Source organism: Leuciscus leuciscus (genome assembly GCF_965113295.1).
Source record: "Leuciscus leuciscus genome assembly, chromosome: 1".
Lineage (NCBI taxonomy): Eukaryota > Metazoa > Chordata > Actinopteri > Cypriniformes > Leuciscidae > Leuciscus > Leuciscus leuciscus.
In genome coordinates this window covers 16,865,658-16,887,445 of record NC_138725.1, presented here as the reverse complement: position 1 = coordinate 16,887,445, position 21,788 = coordinate 16,865,658, and the positions used below count along the sequence as shown (strand labels likewise).

The window sequence follows — 21,788 nt, the reverse complement described above, 5'->3', positions numbered from 1 at the left end:
TCATGCTGACCGAGTTTGGAGGCAAATGGATGAATTTCCTAGGAGGAGTACATCAAATTCCACAGCATGCGTTTCTAAACAACCCATAATAGCCGACTTCCTGTTGGGCTGGCGTAAAACTTAGAGCACGAAAGTTGTTTGGCCCAATGAGATCCATATGTGTACCGAGTTTCATATTATTACATGCAAGCGTGTCTGATTTATGGACAAGTGTTCGGATCCCGTTCCAGGGGGCGCTGTCGAGCCCCCCTGCCATGCCCGGGTACCAGCTTCAGCCTGGCCCTGATGGCCGCGGGTTCTGACCTGTGTGCAAAGTTTCAAGAGTTTTTGAGCATGTTAAGGGCCCCAAAAGTGCCCGAAAGGTTGACAAAATAATAATAAATATAGCTGCGAGCAGCGATTGCGGGCCCAAGCCGGTGGCACCGCCACCCTGGTGCCTTTAGTTACACTAAAGCCACCGGGGTGGTGGTGTCACCGGCTTGGGCCCTCCATCGCTGCTTGCAGCTATATATATGTAACCAAATTAGGGGTGGAACGGTACATGTATTCGTATTGAACCGAGACGGTACGGGCGTCACGGTTCGGTGCATGAATACACACGGAGAATACACGGTATAAAAATAAATAAAACTCGAGTGCAAATTAAGTAATGTAATGCGGAACTGCTGTTAGATACGTGGGTTCTTTAGGGACACCTAATCTGTAGCTCCGCCTTAGCTCTGAAGCTCCGTGGCTATAACTTATGGGCTTTAATCATAGACAGGCTATAATGGACAGGCTGCGATGTCAAGTTTGCAATGCTGGAATATGTTGTGTGTGTGCCTGCGTGCGCGCGCGCTGTGTGTGTGTGTGTGTGTTCAGAGAGGCGCGGGCGCGATCGAACAATGGAAACATAAAAACATACTAATTTTGTTCATTGGACATCATTCAAACTGCAAAGTGTTTACTTATATTTGTGTACACTCGTAATAAAACACAACATTGTGCATTTGTCAAACTGTAAACTCTTGTCAAACTGTAACCTACAACTGTCACCCAACACAGTGAGTAAGTTACACATTCTACATTGATTAAAAGAAAATCAAATTTGTTTTTAATGGTAGTATTATTTTATACAGAAATAAATTATTTATAATTCAGATGAGAATAAAGTTAGTGTTATTAAAAAAAAAAATTTCTTCCGCCTTAGCTCTGAAGCTCCGTGGCTATAACTTATGGGCTTTAATCATAGACAGGCTATAATGGACAGGCTGCGATGTCAAGTTTGCAATGCTGGAATATGTTGTGTGTGTGCCTGCGTGCGCGCGCGCTGTGTGTGTGTGTGTGTGTGTTCAGAGAGGCGCGGGCGCGATCGAACAATGGAAACATAAAAACATACTAATTTTGTTCATTGGACATCATTCAAACTGCAAAGTGTTTACTTATATTTGTGTACACTCGTAATAAAACACAACATTTTGCATTTGTCAAACTGTAAACTCTTGTCAAACTGTAACCTACAACTGTCACCCAACACAGTGAGTAAGTTACACATTCTACATTGATTAAAAGAAAATCAAATTTGTTTTTAATGGTAGTATTATTTTATACAGAAATAAATTATTTATAATTCAGATGAGAATAAAGTTAGTGTTATTAAAATTTTAAGGAAAACAAATATATTGATCTGAAATATAGCAAATTAATTTTAAATTAATTCAGGTACAATTACCAAACATATCTCAAGGTCTTTTTGTCTTTTTATTAATTTAATTAATAAACTAATTATATAAAACTATTGGCAATGCACTACAAATAAACTGGTTCTATGCCTTTACTTTATTAATACAACTTATTTAAAAAATACAAGGCTTAAAACATTTATTTTCCTTTGGTGGAACAGCCTACAGACATGCACAATAAAAAAAAAAAATGCCTTCTACATTTTTGTTTTGCTTTTCCCTCCATTGTACCTAACTCGTACCGAACCGTGATGTCTGAACCGAACCGTGACTTCTGTGTACCGTTCCACCCCTAAACCAAATATATATATATATATATATATATATATATATATATATATATATATATATATATATATATATATATATGGTGTGCGTCCACGGCGAGGAACAGCCAGAGAAGAGCGAACGTTTTTTAGTTCATTCCTATTTCCATAGGAATTCATTGAAAACGCTCTCTCTGCACCACTATCCATGTCAGTGCGGTCAAAAGCATTTTGAAAGTGACACACTTCCTGCTGCCAGTTGGTGGCGCTATAACTTTGACTCACAATAGTTACATCCATCTGATCGGCCTCTTACCACGAACACACTGCTGAAGTTTCATCAAGATCAGTTAACGTATGCAGAAGTTATATTACTTCGTGTTTCTCTTTTCTCGCCATAAATTCGTTTCCTCACCACGGCCAAACCGTTCGAGATATCAAAAATCTGTCCGCAATTTAGCATCCTCAATGTCTTGACTTCCTGCTGACCGAGTTTGGAGGCGATTGGATGAATTCTCTAGGATGAGTACATCAAATTCCACAGCATGCGTTTTTCAAACAACCCATAATAGCCGACTTCCTGTTGGGCGGAGCTAATAACTTAGAGTGTGTGGCAGGATTTGTGAATTTTAATAGGTATTGCGAACCTACAAATACATTTCCACATACATATGCACGCACACACATACATAGAAGTCCAAAGCGCAGAGGACGGAAAGGATGCAGGAATACCCATATATGGGAAACAGAGATATCAGCGAAAACCCCCGTCTGAAGCAAGAGACGATTGATGTTGCAAGGCTCAGTCATGAGACTGAGTTCCTCTGGAAAAAACCCAAGAAACTGTATTAGAACAATGTAACCCAGTTCCGTATAAATATGACTGCATTTTTGACTGTACGTGGCTGCATTTTTGATTTTGATGTCGATTGCATCCCTAGAGAGAAATCAAATCTCTTCTAGTTTAAACCTAGCTGAATTTCTTTTGGTTTAATTTTGCTCTGCTGTATTATTGTAACTTGAGAAACCTCGGATGAGAACAAGTTCGTATTTACTCCAATTGCTTGAACTGCTTTAAGGTAATTAGCCTTTGTAATATTCACTCATACAGGACTGCCCTGTTGAGATTGAATAAGCTGAAGTTTTATAACCTGTAACATTTTCTTTTTAATTTGCTACGAGTTTTAATTTTGTGTAACCAGTGTTTTAATCTTTTGTATAAATAAATTTTTATTTCTAAAAGACAATCACTGTTAAGTTTTTACTTCAGCTATTACAAACAGTTCTAAAAAGCAAGAGACAGAGCAATTTATTAATCCTTTTCTAAACAAAGAATACAAGGATTCCAAGAGTGATTCTGCTGGATGGTAAGCATGATTTTTATTCATATGTCTGGTAAATGATGTTTATTATTGTTTCCTGGGAGTGTAGGGACTACACCTAGATTTACTGGTATAAATTATAACAAGCTAATGAGGGAATTATATCTATTCTGACCTGACAGCAAAAGACCACCTAGACACAGAGATACCAGGGGTTATTCAGGAAAGTGAGAGTAGTACCAGATCTCACCACAAGTGCGAAGTTGTTCGGCCCGATGAGATCTATATGTGTACCGAGTTTCATATTAATTCATGCAAGCGTGTTTGATATATGGACCAAGTTTTCAGACCGTGTTCAAGGGGGCGCTGTTGAGCCCCCCTGCCACGCCCGGGTACCAGCTTCAGCCCGGCTCTGATGACCGTGAGTTCTGACCTGTGTGAAAAGTTTTTGAGCATGTTAAGGGCCCCAAAAGCCCCTGAAACCTTGAAAAACAAAAGATTAAATGGAATAGACAAATGTATGCAGAAGTTATAACACACTTCCTGTGTCCCATTATTCGCCATAAATTTGTTTCCTCGCCACGGCCAAACCGTTCGAGATATCAAAAATCTGTTCGCAAGAATTCATCCTCAATGTTTTGACTTCATTCACACAGAGTTTGGTGGCGATCGGATGAATTCCATAGGAGGAGTATTTCACATTCCATTGTATGCGTTTTCCAAACAACGTATAATAACCAACTTCCTGTTGGGCTTTTGTAAAACTTAGAAGTTGTTTGGCCCGATGAGATCTAAATGTGTACTGAGTTTCATATTATTACATGCAAGCGTGTTTGATTTATGGACCAAGTTTTCGGACACCATTCCAGGGGGCGCTGTCGAGCCCCCCTACCTTCGCCCTTTCAGGGCTTGGGCCCTAATAATCCTTACAAAAACAATAGGGCCTTCGCCCTTTCAGGGCTTGGGCCCTAATTACACTGTTGTGGAGAACACCTTCAATTCCAAAATACTCCTCAAAAAGTTCAAACATATTTAAAGATTTCACTCTCAGAATGTATCATTTTGATACATTGACTGCACAATGGTGCCTGTCATCAAAACCTGTGGTGTCTTATAGATCAGAACATCTGGAATTGAGCTGATAACAAAGGCATGTTTTAGGTCGCAAAATGTGACAATTTAGTAACAGTCTAGAGCCCTGTATAGTGCTGTATTTCTACATGAGCTACAGTCAGAGAGCAAATCTTTTTCTTTTTTTTTATTGATCTGACCTGACAAATTACACATTCCTGTTGGTTGAACACAACCTAATAGATATCAATCAATCAACAAAGTGTCCTGTGCTCACCTCACACCGGCTTTAGGACTGTATGGATCTTCATGTGTCGCTTCAGGTGAGTTTTAGTAGAGAAACTCATCCCGCACTGATCACACGTGTGCAGCTTCTCTCCAGTGTGGATCCTCTCATGTGTTTTCAGATGTCCTGACTGACTGAATCTCTTGTCACAGTGTGAACACTTGTAAGGTTTTTCTCCAGTGTGAATTCTCTGGTGCAGTTTTAAATGTTTAGCTGTAGTAAAAGTCTTCTCACACTCAAAGCACATGTACTCTCTCACACCAGTATGTATTTTCTCATGTTTATGTAAATTACCCTGCAGTGAAAAACTCTTTCCACACACAGAACATGAATGTGGCTTCTCCTTTGTATGAACTGTCAGGTGTTTCTTTAGGTCTGATGCCCTGAGGAATGTTTTGCAACACTGATCACACGTGTGTGGCTTTTCTCCAGTGTGGATCCTCTCATGTTTTTTCAGATTTGATGACAGATTGAATCTCTTGTCACAGTGTGAACACTTGTAAGGTTTTTCTCCAGTGTGGATCCTCTCATGTGTTTTCAAACGTTCCGATCGAATGAATCTCTTGTCACAGTGTGAACACTTGTAAGGTTTTTCTCCAGTGTGGATCCTCTCATGTGTTTTCAGAGATGATGATCGACTGAATCTCTTGTCACAGTGTGAACACTTGTAAGGTTTTTCTCCAGTGTGGATCCTCATGTGTATCTTCATGTCACCTTTAAAAAAGAAACTCTTCCCACACTGATCACACGTGTGTGGCTTCTCTCCAGTGTGGATACTCTCGTGTGTTTTCAAACTTTCTGATCGACTGAATCTCTTGTCACAGTGTGAACACTTGTAAGGTTTTTCTCCAGTGTGAATTCTCTGGTGCAGTTTTAACTTGTAGTATAAGTCTTCTCACACTCAAAGCACACGTACTCTCTCAGACCAGTGTGAATTTTCTCATGTCTATGTAAATTTTGCCGCAGTGAAAAACTCTTTCCACACACAGAACATGAATGTGGCTTCTCCTTCGTATGAACTGTCAGGTGTTTCTTCAGGTGTGATGTTTTGCCGCATTGATCATATGAGAACGGCTTCACTCCAGTGTGGATCCTCTTGTGTTTGGTCAGATGTTGTTTTTGTGCGAAACTCTTCCCACACTGGTCACATGTGAACGGCTTCTCTCCGGTGTGGATTCTCATGTGTCGCTCAAGATTTTGTTTGGTTGTGATACTCTTTCCACACTGAGTGCAGGTTGTAGATTTCTTGGCTCTTCTTTTCTTTAAAAATGTATTTTTAGTCTTTGAGTGACTCAAAGGTTTTTCTCCAGGTTTGACATGATGTTCCTCCTCCACTTCAATCAGTTCTTCACTCTCCTCCTTCACTTCACTCAGTTCTTCACTCTCCTCCTTCACTTCACTCAGTTCTTCACTCTCCTCCTTCACTTCACTCAGTTCTTCACTCTCCTCCTTCACTTCACTCAGTTCTTCACTCTCCTCCTTCACTTCACTCGGTTCTTCACTCTCCTCCTTCACTTCACTCGGTTCTTCACTCTCCTCCTTCACTTCACTCGGTTCTTCACTCTCCTCCTTCACTTCACTCGGTTCTTCACTCTCCTCCTTCACTTTCATCAGGTCTGACACGAAAGAAACAATTATTACATTTAATTTTTAGTACATCAAAATATTTCTCTTCAAAGAGCAATATAAAGTGAAAGGACATGAAATTGAGCTCTGATGTAATGGTAGAAAGTAGACAACCATTGTCCCCTGGGGTTAACGTGTCAGCGTGACAGAAGTTTGATGCTGTCGTGTGAAAACAAGCAACAGTCGGCATTTTTCCTTCTCCCGCGTGCCTCATCTTCTTAATCTCCTCACGTAAATGATTAGATTTCGATGGCTTACGTTTCTCGACGGCAGAAACCACCACAGGTTCACCAATGGCGTCAAATGTATTACATTTATTTTTATCAAAAAGTACAAAGTAGATAAGGAAAACTAGGATGCCGGGTGTATTCAAAGCGCCGCCGTCACTGTTTACAATGCGTGGAATGGTGCGTTGTGATTGGTTGAGCGGATTTATCGCATTCTGCAGAGAAAGGAGACCGGCGTTTGTCGCGGTTTGGAAAGAAAGGGAGAAAACATGACAGAATAACACGGCGGATATCGCATTTCAAGTAAGATAAAAAATTTACTTTTCAATACCAACCCTATACAATACTGAATTTCGCGGGAACTAATTTTTTATTTTTTTTAATGGCATTTACCGCGTTTTGGTACCAAACTCTTCATTTTATTCACGGCCAATGATAATTAATTAATGACTAATTAGTCAATTTAATACATTCTGCAATGTTTCGGTCTCCCACATGTGTGTGGCGAGCTGTACCTCAGGGAACGGTAAAAAAAAAAAAAATGAAGTGTCAACGAAAAAATATGACGTAATTTTCACGTTGACGCGCCGTTACAGCACTACCGTTCACACTAGACTTTTCCTTCCACTGACTTCCATTCATGAGTCTGTGAAAGTGGGACAACAGAAACACAAGCTCAAGTGAATAACCCTGTCAGAAATAACACAAACATTTATCATTCAAGTGGAGTGGATTGCTTATTTTTATTTTTTTAATTATTATTATTTGTTATTAGGCCTGTCACGATAACAAATTTTGCTGGACGATAAATTGTCCAAGAAATGATTGCGATAAACGATAATATTGTCGTTCTGAGACCATTTTCATCTAATATAATGATAATGGCATAATAATGCAGGTACACCTTTTCAAAGATCTATAAACTTTTATTTCTTAAGAATATTAAACATTGAAAACGAAAACATTTTAAATATCCACAAAAGATGAACAAAACAACCAAAAACAATAAAAGCAATGCTCTGACAATACTCTTAGTGTCTGTTAACAAAAAGATTCATTTGAATAAATAGCAAAACAATAAATAAAATGGATGTAAACAAAATTGCACTTCAAAAAATATTAAACATTAGGCTCAGACATAAATAGTGATACATTCCATAACAGGCAAAACTGCCAGTTAGGACCTTTGTTAAAAACATTTTTTTTTTTTTAAAGTCTCAACAGGCCATATCACACCATTTTGCACTGTCCTCCTGTTACTTTGTCGACTAAACGCCCGAGTGATTGTGTACTGTCGGGAAGACGGAGACGCACTTTATTGCGTGTATATGCTACGCACTGAAAATACTTGGTTAGGATTAGGGTGAGGAGTGCGTGCCTATTACACTCCATAAAGTGCGTATCATATGCACGCAAAAACTATTTTTGCCGTATAAATGGCACAAGAAATAACATTTGTGGTATAGACCAGGCATTTTCATGAGATGGGGCTCGCTGTCGCGTTTGGCTTTGAAACCAATTCCATCTTTTTCGTTTTTTCCCCTCCAACTCACAACTAGCGTCTTCTCTCTCTCCCGGCAGTCGCCGCAAGCAGTCCCGCTTTCCCATACAAAGACTATGTGACTGACAAGCGCCGCCTCCCCACACAAAGACCATGCAACTGACAAGAGGGTTCACTCCTCCTATACGATAAGGAACCGAGAGTGGTCATCCAGTCTCTTTGGTAGAGAGAGAGAGAGAGACGAGGAAAACAAACAAGCATGCAAATGGTATTATCGCGGCTGGAAAAATTATCGAGCTAATTTTTTTTATCGTGCGATTAATTGATTTATTGACTATCGCGACAGGCCTATTTGTTATACCGATATGTTAAATTTATGTTTGTGAAAAAGCTGCTGCAGAGTTTGACTTCATTTCACGACCGTCACAGTGTCTGTAGAAATTTCACAAGCTCAAAGTGTAGAGTGGCCGCGGCTTTAACTAGTTTTAAATTAACCATTTTTATTATCAGTATCTGTGTCCTACATGTTTCAATCAACCCTGTTACTCCTGACATAATTGTCCTCCTTTTAAATACAGAGAATTTCTTAAAACTTTGACACTCAGGAAGTGACATCATCTGGGCTCTTTCTAAAGCATGATGGGAAGACAAGAAAATAATCTCAATCCATTGTCTCAGTTTTTACACAAACTGTTCATCAACCCTGTTACCAAAGTTACTGTAAGAAGAATCTCTATAACTATGAATAGCTTATATGATATTTGACAAATACAACTTTATCAGTAACTTGGTGTTTACTGATTATTACTAAAAAATAATAATTGTTTTAACTATGTTGAAAATGACTAAAATTCTGGTAACGTTGTTGCAAATTTGAAACCAGATATAAAATAAATGAAAAAAAATTCTCAAACCTCCCATTACTGACCATTTGTTGAAGAAAACTCAGAACATTCTGTTTCATAGTTTATCTAAATGTGATGAAGTGCTTGAATGTTTCTAACATGAATGTTCTTCAGCATCATGAATGAATGAAGAATAAACACCAACCTCTTTGTTCTTCAGGATCTTCAGTGTGTTTCATTCTGCAGGGTTCTGGATCACTCATGTTCTCACTGTCCTCTTTAATAAACTCAGTCTTTGCAGATTTCAGCTCTTCCTGATGCTCTGATGCTCGTCTTCACTTGTAGCTGATAGGAATTTACAGCATTTATTGCTGAATTACTGTGGGAGGAGCTTCACTGATGATGTAATTGCAGTGGGAGGAGCTTCACTGATGATGAATTCCAGAGTTGGGGGAGCTGATCTGCCAAAATCAAAAGTATCAATTACTGAGTTTGTTTTTATAATAAATGACACTTCTAAGTGTAGCTGGTGCGGTCTGCACTTCGCCGACTACTGCGTTGTGTTCTTCAGAATCAGTCTCTCTCAGTCAAGTAGAATGCAGACTCAGTATTTAATCACATTCAAAAATCAGAAAATAAAATACAGAAAAATTACCATGAAAAACAAACATATCGCATTAGGCTTGTGTATATCATGTGTATCTGTCATATTGTGTGTTATTTCTGTTATTAACTATGGGTAATAATGTTTTAACGTTATACATAATAACATTATTGTTTTACATTAACATTATGCAACGTGAAATAAACCATCTTCCTTTCAATACAGTAACATGCAATAAGCAAAATGTACGCTTTACATCTGGGCTGTTCAGTGCCATTGAACACCAATCAATACAATAAACTTTTAAATGAACACATTATATTTTAAACCAGGTATTTGAAGTACATACCTGTCCTGTACAATTTCAAAGAGAGCAAAAGTTCAGGATTCTACTCCATTCAGAATCAGCCTAACATAAGAAAAAGGACAACTGAAACATGTGGGCTGCATTACAAGACGATAGACTGGCGAGCGCTAACACACAGCAAAACAAACCACGAGCTTAGCAATGTCTTAAGCACTCAAAACAGCAGTTCTCGACACATCTCAACTAAATGTATGTGCACTCATCATAAAATGCACGTACAAGTTACAACCGGTATATTTCAAGCTTACATCGCACTGATGTGAACACCTACCTCTCTCAGTCCAGTAGAAATGCAGACTGAGAAACGAGCGCGAAGATTCAGTATATGACCACCACTCGAGCCTCTATCCAATAGAGGGCGCACTTACACAACAAACAACTCTCCCGATACCTATGAAATGACTGACCAATACAAGACTCGCAAAACTCACATACCCATAAAATAAAAAATGAAAGGTTGCAAAAACATTTGTCATTCTTTAACCTGTTGAATAAGCATTTATGTGTGTCTATCTATTCATCCTACAGTAACTGGTGCCAATTCATTAATTACTTTGTATTGCTAATCCTAACATTATTCTACTTCTTCATTAAAATCCAGGTATCTAGAAATATAGAAAAGAATATAAATAATTTAAATTCTTCCAAATATAAATAATGGTAAGAAAAACTGTTAAATCATAAACAGAAATAAACGTACATATTAGCCAACAAATCCCCTCAGTCTGCTGACACCAATGAAATGAGCTTTAAGTGTCAATTTACAGGAGATCTGAAGACATCAGCATAATAAATGAGGTGAAAACAGGAACTATTGTCATGAAATAAAGAGTGTTTTCAGCAGATCTGTTAATATTGATGAGCCTCAGACTATCAACACTCATTCAACAAGCCATTCAGGATCATCAGCAGATCATCTCACTTTATTCTGATTGTTTAACCATTAAAATCAGATTGAGTAAATGATAAAGTATATAAAAGCCTGTAAAACTGCTCTATTGGAAGAATTGATAAAGTTTGATTTTATGATAATGTTGTTGCAAATTCAAAGTTCTTTTTGGTTCAGGTCTCAAAGAAGTTTCTCAGAGTCGAGGTTCCAGGTCAGAAGAATTAATTTTATTGTCAAACAACAAAGTGAGACGCCAGCTGGCCATCTAAAGTTACCATTCCCAGTCCTCATGTCTTATACTTTTTTCGTATCGCTAGGTGCCCAATGGGCACCCTCATATCTGTCTCTTCTTCTTTGTCACTCGTTGTGGCCTTGACACCATTAAAAACATTTCCCCCTAGACCTTCTATTGGTGGAACATCTCAAAAAACATGTTTTTCTGCCAGTGCATCCCAGCACCTGCATTTACAGACTTTTTGGGTAGGCTACTTTTCCATTCTCTTATCCATGTGACCTATTTTCTTTTACATGAGGCAAGGGAAATTCTTCAACAATAACTACATTCATTACAATAAAGTAATTAGATCATTAAAATGTGCAGAAACTGAAACAGACCATAAAGCTTTTTTTTTTTTTTTAATAAAGAGCACCACAAGTAATATTATTCCAAGTGTAACAGATACAATATTATTTATGTATAGATTTAAAATGTCTCATGTGACTCATTATAGGCTCGATGTAAAGGATTTAGCAGTATATGTTGCAGCTTATTTTAATAATGTAAAATAACTAACACATTTAATCCATGTGTCAAAAGAGGAGAAATAAAATGGATGTAGCAACACTTGAGATCGATTCCCATCAATTCCCCTCACAGATCTCAAACTTTTGACTCTTGACTTGACACTCAGTATCAGTTCTCACTGCAAACATCGAGACAATCACACAAACGAACACAAAATCGCTCAGGTCTGAATGAACTCACATATTCTCCTCATGCTCGCTGCTGCTGCACTAAATGTTTATTTAAGAAAGACGCCGGAAAGGCCGCACAAGTATCGCTGTGATCGATGAATCGATCACATGAATCACTAGGCACTTTTTGTGGGGATGGGTGGCCAGAGCGCGTTAAGGGTTTTCTGTTAGAACGGTGTCGTGTTAGCGGCCCCTAAGTTAAAGACTAATGATCTTCGCAACTTCACTGTTACGCTAATTTTTTTTTATTATCACTGTAAAGCTGCTTTGAAACAATCCATACTGTTAAAAGCGCTATATAAATGAAGGTGACTTGACTTGAAAACAATACAGAAATGAGTCTGTCGCTTAATCAAACTGTAAAAAGTGTTTGATTGTTGTGTAAATATGAGAAATACCGTGAACTGCTCTCCTCACCTTTTTTTTATATTATTATTATTATTATTATTTTGTATCAAACAATAAGCAGACATAAAGGTCAGAACAGATAGAACCTCTACAGGAATTAAATTACATCAAATATAAAGTTTCACAAACAAAATAAGAAAAAGAGAGAAAAAAAAAGAACATGATGAATGAATGAATGAATGAATGAGGCATTTATTCATGATAAACATGATAAACATAGTTCACTTTGAAATTAAATTTTGGTATGTTTTAGCTTACCTCAAGGGCATCCAAGATGTAGGTGTCTTTTTTTCCGCAGTAGTTTCAATTTTGATATTTTTAGGTCAAACCGTTCTTGTCTGTCAGTCATATAATGCAGGTCTATGGTCATTATCTCAAAGAGCATGCACAGAGTCCAAATTAAAACAATTCCCCATCGTTCAAATTAAACAATTCCCCATCGTAAGTACACATTGATGGCCTAAGACACGAAACGAGCGGTTTGTGTGAGAAAACGAACAGTATTTATATCGTTTTTACCTCTTGAACACAGCCACGTCCAAATGATCTGAGAGCGCGGGCGGGTATAGATATATACACTAGATGTCGCATTGGTTTTATTAAATGGTTTTATTATAATATATATCGTTATCGCAAGAGGCTGCAATGTATATCACAATATAGATTTTAGGCCATATCGCCCATCCCTAATTGATAGCCTATAGTAGTTGATAATAACATAGGCCTACCTAATGTTGCCTACGGACGGTAACAGGACAGTAGTAACCTTTTACAGTCTATGAGTAGAACAGCTTTCTCAAGCAGTTTGTGATGTATTTTGGAAACAGGAGATGAGCCCCTGGTCTAATGCGCCACCTGGCTTGAGAAACCCGTTCTCAAAGACTTACTTTTATAGTCATTATTTGGGTAGCACACATATTCTGAATGCCTTCGGCAGAATTCAAATGAGCCATTTTAATCTAGATTAATCTAGATTAAAAAAAAAAATCTATGCCCACCTCATATATATATATATATATATATATATATATATATATACACTGTTAGACTTTTCTGTAATTTCTACAGTTATTTACTTTAAATCCCCCAGTATTATACTGCTATTTCTCTTTACAGTAAATAACTGTGATTCCAATTGCATCATGGGAATTTTCTGTGACGTCTAACACCACATACAGAGACTTACTGTATTTTTTAAATTTGCTGTATACTACTGTATTTGACGTAACTGCCTCTCTGGCTGGCACCATTCCACCGTGCTTTTTATTTCCTAATTTTTGCCTTACACCACGTGTCTACAACGCTATAATAGCCAGAGGCTGTCTACATTGGACACATTGAAGCGACCGGACCTTTAAATGCAAACCTGTTTATCCCTTGTAAGAACTAGTGCGAGCGCTTGGACTCGTATCGGACTACGTCTGAAATATAACGGCCGCGGCGCATCACTATACTGTCTGGGATTTGTCGTGTCGCGTCAGACAGACATCCAGTGTAGGTAATGGGGTCTGTCTTTTGTTGGATCGCGACGTTCGTGTCTGGCCCGGGGAAGAGACGGAATTCACTTCACCGAGAGAGAGATCAGCAAGCAAGGTAAAAAAAAAACAAAAAAAAAAAACATTCTGTGTATGTTGACAGGATTGTGCCCAGTTTAACGTATGTTATAACGTTAACGTTAGCCTAACGTTACTCGTCGTCAACATGGCGGTAACGAACTTTACCATGGTAAACTGAGCTAACGTTTCATTTTACACACTTTGTTAGATTATTGAATTGTCGAGTTAAAATATGCCAACGAGCAACGCGTTTACATTAACAATAAATGTGAATAAACTAATGTGAAATTCTGTTTATATCTTAGGCCCCGTTTACACGTACATGGTTATTTTGAAAAACGGAGACATTTCCCTTCGTTTGCACCCTTCGTTTACACGCAAACGGAGGATTCGCCAATGAAACCGATTCTTTCTAAAAACTCCGGCCAGAGTGGAGATTTTGAAAATCTTCGTTTGCACGTTTGCATGTAAACTGAGAAAAACGGAGTTTTAGGCAGCGACGTCACAGAATGTGACCATTTTCGGGATTCTGATTGGCTAAGGTGGGCTTGAGCTTCTCGTTACACTGCCACCTACAGGTTTGGCATGCTCTTGACAGCATATACACAGGTTCGTGTGCACGATGTTATTTTTGAAAACGAAGAGGGGAGAAATGTCCGTTTATGAAAATAGCCATCCACGTGTAAACGTAGCCTTAATGTTGGCCTACTGATGAGAACCTTTATAGTTTTAGCATTAGTTTGCAAACTATACCATATTATAGTTTTTTTTTTTATGGAATTTAATATTTACTTCCATTTTTGTGTTTAAAGGCAACTGCAACAAAGCGCCAATTCGCGCCAGTGACTTAGCAAGATTCCAGAGGTAGGCCAGCCCATTTGTGATATATTTTGAGATAAGTTTGCTGAAATGATTAGCATACACTATGTGAAAATTGCTTTTGAGCCACTGGTGCAGACTAGGTAGCTAACAATATCTTATAAAATCTCTATAAAATTGGCTAACTTTATATCAAATAAGTGACCTTTGCATTATGTCTAACTTTATTACACAGCAAATGAACCAATCAGAAGATGGACCATTGTCTTTGTTCAGTCTCACCAGATTAAATGTATCCAGGTAAGCACTGCAGTAAAACTCTCACTAAGACCAAATCTAGCATTCTAAACAACTTAAGTTTATATTTTTGCATTATTTTTATATTTTATTAGCCAGCGACTCTACCATTGCAGTTCCACCTGACTAGGAAGGTCCTAATATCAGCGCACAGGTGGGTTAACTACTGTAGGAAGGAGAACGATCATCACACAGTGATTTCTTGCATGTATCTTACTGTGTATTTGTCTCAAACAGGTACTCCTTCACTGCAGACAAGCTGAAATGGGCTAAAATCATCTATTTCAGTCGTTCAACTTCTTTCTATGCATCTCAGCATTTTTGGACAGAATTTAGGATTTGTAAGTATTAAAATTTAATCTGGCATAATTTAATTTAGTTCTTTTGTATGCTATTTATTGACAAAAGCTGTTTACAAATATATATTCTTAAGTTTTTGTGAAAATAATAATAAAAATTAACAAAAAAGGAGGTTAAAAATAATGTGACACTAATATTCTCTCTCTCTCTCTCTCTCTCTCTCTCTCATATAGTGTTGGAACCGGGATCTCCTCTGAAGGACTGAGTACATTTGTGTTTGTGGGCACGCATGCAGACCAGGGAACATTCTGATGTTGTCAATCAAGTTCTGAACAGGAACCAATCTTTGGAGAAGTTCATTTATTCACAAAGGTGGACAAAAACATTGTGTTGGCTTTTTAAAGATTATTTTGATGACTTTTACTCCTATGCTGTAGAAAAGATGGAGTAGACAGTCAGACATTGATAATAATAATAAATGTTTCTTGAGCATCAAAGAGACTTCTTTCAAAAACATTACGCCACTTAAATACTTCTTTTGGCCACCAGTGTACATGAATCCAACACATTTTTGGAAATAAGTGAAATTATTTTTAAGGTGGGGTTATGTGTCTTGTATTGTGAAAAGAACTGTGTTTTGTCCTGTTTTGGACATTTCCTTTTTGAATGCTTAATGTATTTATATTCTGCAGTTTTATGAATGTAATGGTTGATATTTCATTATAATACTTGTATAAGCTAAACAACCAATGACTCTACATTCATTTAGTCAAATGCTAATGTTTTGTCTATGATTTTATGTATGTTTTCAAAAATGTTTGCAGTGAAGGACAGCACATAATGTGTTAATTTAACACGTTTACACATCTTTGTGCTAACCTCTCTGACATATTTACTTTGTTAAAATCATTAACACAATGAATGAGTTAAAATTAACACAAAAAATGTTGTCTCTAAACTTACCCATTAATGTGTAAAAATTTCACACATCATTTCCAGCATTGGCATGTTTATTTTGTGATATATATGAAATGTTTTAAATAAAAAAATGGTATTTTGTGATAACTTTGTCTAATTGGTTTGTATGAAAGTAGTACTTATGTAGGATAAAAATAAAATTAATCATATATCAAAATTATCAAATCTAATTTATATTTAGTACAAATAAAAATAATTACAGTAGTGTACTGATTAGCTTAGTTTTTACAGTAATGCACTGTACTGATTAGCTTCGTTTTTACAGTAATGCACTGTATTACACAAAACTGAAATACGGTTTGGTACTGTAACTCTTAATTACAGTAACTTACTGGCAACAGTGTTGCCAGTAAGTTACTGTAAAAAACCCTTGAAAAGTCTAACAGTGTATATATATAATGTGTGTGTGTGTGTGTGCATATGCACACACAATTACACGCACTAACAGAGAAAAAAATGAACAGGGTACTTTAATCAGGGCAGAAAATATTTCCTTGTGACTATATATTGCACTTTTATAGGGGATCCGCGATACAACGTTGTTTTTCCAAAACAAAAGAAAGAATGGTTGGCGAGGAAAATTTATGAACCAACTACACAAACCTTCAGGGAAGAACTTCTTCAAAAGGTACAGGAGCGGCGCAGTGACCCTACTGTACTTTTCAAGGACCCAACCTCTCACGTTTCTTTGCCTGTTTTACCTCGCAATATCGCAACAAAACCCAAACCAGGAAAGGAAGCAGTTATTGCAAAACATGTGTCAAGGTTTACCAAGTAAACGACTGTCAGCGGCATACTGTACTATTTTTCTTGGATTTTCTTGTTGTTAGATTTTTCGTTTGGTAAAATGCTACCTCAACATGCATGTTTACGTATTTATTTTTGTTTGGGTAATAACAAATTTATTAAGTGTAAAACTGCTGGGAATAACAAAAATTGCTTATCTATTGCAGTGATATCAAAACAAAAAAGCTCCTTCATATGTGAAAGCCATACTCTGACTGAAATTCTCAAGCATTTCAACAAAACCTGTTTTATAAACTGTAATTAACAAACATAAGCCAATTTAAGTTTATGTACATTTTTATTTAACAAGTATTCATACCAGCAGTACCCACACGTTTTATTTGAAAATATTTGTACTAATAATGAAAAATAAAAATAAAATAGAAAATGTTTATTGTGTTGCTTTTCCTTCCTTTAAATTAGCCTGAAAGCTTCTTCGGCTTCCTTGAAACCAACATATGCACCAGATAATGATGGATATTTTTCCCGTATGGCTCGCACAACACATGACGGCAGAAATGTTCTGTTCTGTCTTCCAAGTTTTTGACCTTTCAGTATCCACTCTAGAACAACCCGGTAAGCCACCAGTCTGCACTGACTGTAAACAGAAAACAGATCAGAATCAGAAAAAGCTTAATTGCCAAATAGCATAGTAAAAAGATGCATAATAAATAACTAGGCTGCATGTGTAATAACTCTACAATATAAACAAACCTACTTACTCCATCGATAGCGTGCCACCCGGTCCTTTTGGCCTCGGACGTCCCTTCCAGGGGCCCGTTCTTCGTACGTCGCTAACTCAGTTAGCTGGATTTGATTGTTGACGATTTGGCATGATCTTGGATTGTTTGGTTCTTCGACGCTCATCCTGGACTTGCTGTCATAGCAACAGGTCCGTAAGCTTAAACCTGCTCGGGAGCAGAGGCTTATTTCATGTAAACAGGATTAGACTGCGGCTTTATAAGCGGAGCTGATATGGGAAGTCCAGCGCAGTGCGATAGTGCACTTTCTGAGATTTATATTTTTTCTCGTGACTCGTGAGATTGTCGTTTACATTATTAATTTGTTGGAAACGCACATTTATTTTCGACTTGTCGGAGTCGGGCTTTAACTACAGCACAAACTGTTTGCATTGCCCTAAGATTATTTGCGAGTGGCTCTTTCCTTTACACTATTGGAGATGCGGAGAACTTGATGGAAAGTGCTGTCTGTCGTGTCATTCGGAGTTTACCTGGCGCTTTTAGGTTTAAAAAACAGTTTTAGGTTTTTAAGACCCAATGTTGTAAAGCAGTTTTTTAAAGCAGTTTTTTTTTTTTTAAAGCAGTCATCATTTTTTATGAAGATCATGCAATCATGACCATGCCGATTACAGTATATGTCACTTAATGTTCACTAACGTGATTGGTACCATAGACTATAGACCATAGACTGTCATCAAGGCCTCAATGAAGGGGATTATGTGAACAGAAAGGGGGTTGTAAATGTGAATGTGCAGCCCAGTTACTATTGTGATTCTTAATATTCCAGATTAATAATATTATATCAAATAAAAAAAAGGCAGTTGACTAAAATCTTCCATATCACAAATGTGAAAGCAAAATGGCCAGGATCTGTGCATGACTTAAGCATTTTCAGAGATTCACATTTATGCACATTATTTGAAAGTGGTAAGAAAAGTTCCACAATTAAATATCAAGCTCACTGTATTACATACACTTATGCTGATCCTAACAGAACTGCATTATTTCATAGATGATTATGACATGTTCCTGCCTGCAGACAGGTGTTGTATGACCCCATTCCCTGACCCAAACCAGTTACAATGCAGCTCTAGCCAGGACAAGGGCACACAATGAAATGAACTTTGGCTAACTAAAGGGAAGATTTCAGTGTCTGAAAAGTCTGAGGGTTGCACACCTGACAGGGCCGGTGACACTGTTGCATGTGCCATATTACACAACATTGCCAAAAAAAAAAAAAAAAAAAAACACTTTTCATTATATGTTTAATAAAAGACAAATATACTTAGTTCCTTGAGTTTTATTTCAATTGTTCTTTGTAAAGAAAAGCCAGTGGTCAAGTGCCTGCAACAAGAGATATTAGACACATGCCTCATGCAACAAATAAAAAGGAAAAGTTGTCTATCCACTGCCCACCTGTAGGCCTATGTCTCCTCTGTCTGTGCAGACTCTTCTGTAGGCCTTTCTGTAGATGTGGAATCCTGCAACTTATATTGCAGCCATAAAGCACAAGTATAAATTAAAAGTTATTTATGCACTTGCAGGTAGGCTAGTTCCTCCATATGACAGTTATCTGAGAGGGTTTATTCACTGTCCAGTGCAATGGAAACAAATAGACATTACAAAGTCTTGTACTTCCTTTCCTTTGGAAAGTTAGAAAATGTCCACTTACTGCACATATTTCAGCACCACTTTCTTGGGAACAGATACAAGTGTTGGTGTATTATGTAAAAGTGCACAAAAGAGGAAAACACAATGTCATTACAATGAACTACACTCGGGAAAAATATTTTTACATTAACAAAAGTTTATCAGTTTTCACTTTCACAAGTCAAAGCAATTCATCATTACTCAAGATTTAACAGTTGAAATGACTATACGGCCTTAATTTAATGCAGCAAAAAATATTTTACAGTGGAGGCTATGTAACAACATTGGCTATCGAATCATTCGTCGTTGGTTTGAATTAACAAATTCAAATACTCTGTGTTGCTAAAAACATTTCTTCCTGAATACAAAAGCTGGTGCACTTTGAACTCGTGAGTGCAAATCATGCTTCGGCTCCAGCTAGTCGGCGACAAATGGACTTTTACGACACTAATTGCACCTCAGAGACATTCCAAACCCCCTTCCCCTCTTTGGACCACAGAGAGATAACAAAACCTTCTCCTGCTACGTGACATCACACCCCCACACACACACAAACATCCTTTGAATTTAACTTAGAACTTAGAGATATTCTTTTTGATATACAATTCCATTATGCATGTTGATTAGTTTTGTGTTATTCTATAGTGTGATTCCCTAGTGTGTAGTTTTGAATTCTAAGTGGGTATTTTAAGAATGATACACTATATTTGTACCCTAACTCCCCCCAGACCATAAAATGTTATGGTCCTAACGGAATGTCAGCAGCAAGGAATCTCACTGAGATTCTGGCAGGAGAGCAGAATTAACGTGTTCATCCTAGATATTTTATATGTATAACCATTGAAGAAATATGCAAACCTGAATGTAATTTCTCTTTTCCACGATTGTTCTTCTCTGTGATATGTTTTTGTATTCTTGTAAACCTTAAAGGAATAATGTTTCAGAGGTGCACAGTGTTGCGAATTCATAGGTATATGTCATGTGGTCTTTTTAAAAGTCCAATTTTCATTCCCACTTGTAAATGCACATCACATTTTAGGTTAGTCTTATTCCCAGTTTGTTAATCGAACTTTTAATACTTATCTTACAGAGTAAGAAGGTACTTCTAGGCCGTAGCTTATAAACACACCAAATTTGGTCTTGAATTGAACCTCCATATACCCGTAGGAAAGATATGGATACCAAATTATGATAAAATGCATTTTACTGCAGTTATAATTGTTTAACGTAGAAATGGCATGATCCTAAGACTGCCATAAAACATGCAAATCAAACTCATAGTGAGACAAAGAACTTTTCTCCCGCCTGGAATTTCGCGTTCCAATTGGCTCAAGCCCAGGGTGGACTGAAATTCCTGTGCCCTAGAAAAGCGGTTACACTCCGCGTTCCGTTCTGTTCTGTTCTGTATTTCCTTTCGTCTTGTTTTGTTCCTGCACTTTCACGAACCCGCCTCGTCAGCGAGAAGACCTTATGGCTCCCTTTGGGAGCGTTTTCAATTTATTTAAGTCTTTTCTTTATTTTCGTCTTCGGACTCCACGAAGCAAATGCAGCAGACAACTTCAACTCAAAGAGAAAGACTCTTTCGAAAACCCCGCTACCGCGCTCACCAGAAGACACGAGAGCGCGAGCCCTGCTTTCTTAAAGAAACACACGCACGCTGGTCTTAGGACACACGCATGAACTCTGCGTTCTTCAGCAACAAAGAGAACCATTTTGCAAGATAAGTTTATTGAACTTTTAATGTGATTTGATTCCTTGCTGTCTCTCAAAAGGTTACATTGCCTGTGATTTTGCCATGCAGAGATCATCTCGGTGATCTCTCTCATCCTGAACTTTAGTTTCACTTTCTCCCTTTCATCCTCTCCCTCTCTCATCTGTTATCCGTTTGGTCTTGTAATGTTTTCATCCGTATGTTTCTGTTGTAAATATGTGTATACTCGTAGTTTCGATGTAGTATTAGTCTAATTATTAAATTCCATATGTCCTTGACTGACTCTGTTTTAATTGCCCATGTTACTTAGTCCCTGAAATGTTCGATCTTAGCTATATGCTTTATCTTGGTACGATTTAAGTAAGCTAATTTTACAAACATAGTTGTCTTTTCAAGGCCTGGAAAAGATACTCTTTCTCGTGTTTGTAAGAAGGATAATTTTCCTTGAGAATTAAGTTAATCTTACGTTCAATGTTTGCTGGACAAACAGATTGTTTGATAACTAAATTAATTCCATTAAAGTTATCCCATTACTTCGAGCTGAAATAAGACTATTTGATGTATTAATGACAAACCATAACCCGTTATGGTAATCATTCATATATCAATCTAGTTCAGCTGCGATAAATTAATTTAACTGTAACATACAAAATATTAATCATATTCATGATTAATGATTAAAATTCCCTATAGATCATTTGAGCTAATATTAATATTAATGTACAACCCATTGTTGCTACAGTACTAAACCAATGCGCGTGAACTCGACAATCGATTACTATGGACTTCGACCGAAAACAGGATGTAAATACAGGTATGTGCGTTGGCTGAATAAACATCATT

General features: G+C 37.4%; 2 protein-coding genes across 3 annotated transcripts in view; one reads left to right on the top strand and one right to left on the bottom strand.

The window, feature by feature from the left end:
* Positions 1–2,196: 2,196 nt before the first annotated feature.
* The window catches only part of LOC309499043 (uncharacterized protein), a 95,993-nt gene continuing 76,401 nt past the window's right edge, over positions 2,197–21,788 (top strand). The window contains exons 1-2 of one of the 2 annotated variants that reach the window (XR_014206117.1): positions 2,197–3,354; positions 3,492–3,564. The gene's annotated coding sequence lies outside the window, so the exon portion shown is untranslated. Of the gene's footprint in view, positions 3,355–3,491; positions 3,565–21,788 lie in introns of those variants that run through there. The other variant, XM_082170059.1, reaches the window with a different exon arrangement.
* On the bottom strand, positions 5,540–9,654 carry LOC309508893 (uncharacterized protein; the record flags this gene model as incomplete). Its single annotated transcript, XM_082183420.1, has 2 exons — positions 9,071–9,654; positions 5,540–6,282 (listed from the first exon to the last, which is right to left on the bottom strand). The coding sequence occupies exons 1-2, from the start codon at positions 9,126–9,128 to the stop codon at positions 5,540–5,542; spliced, it is 801 nt and encodes a 266-aa protein (XP_082039546.1). The 5' UTR covers positions 9,129–9,654.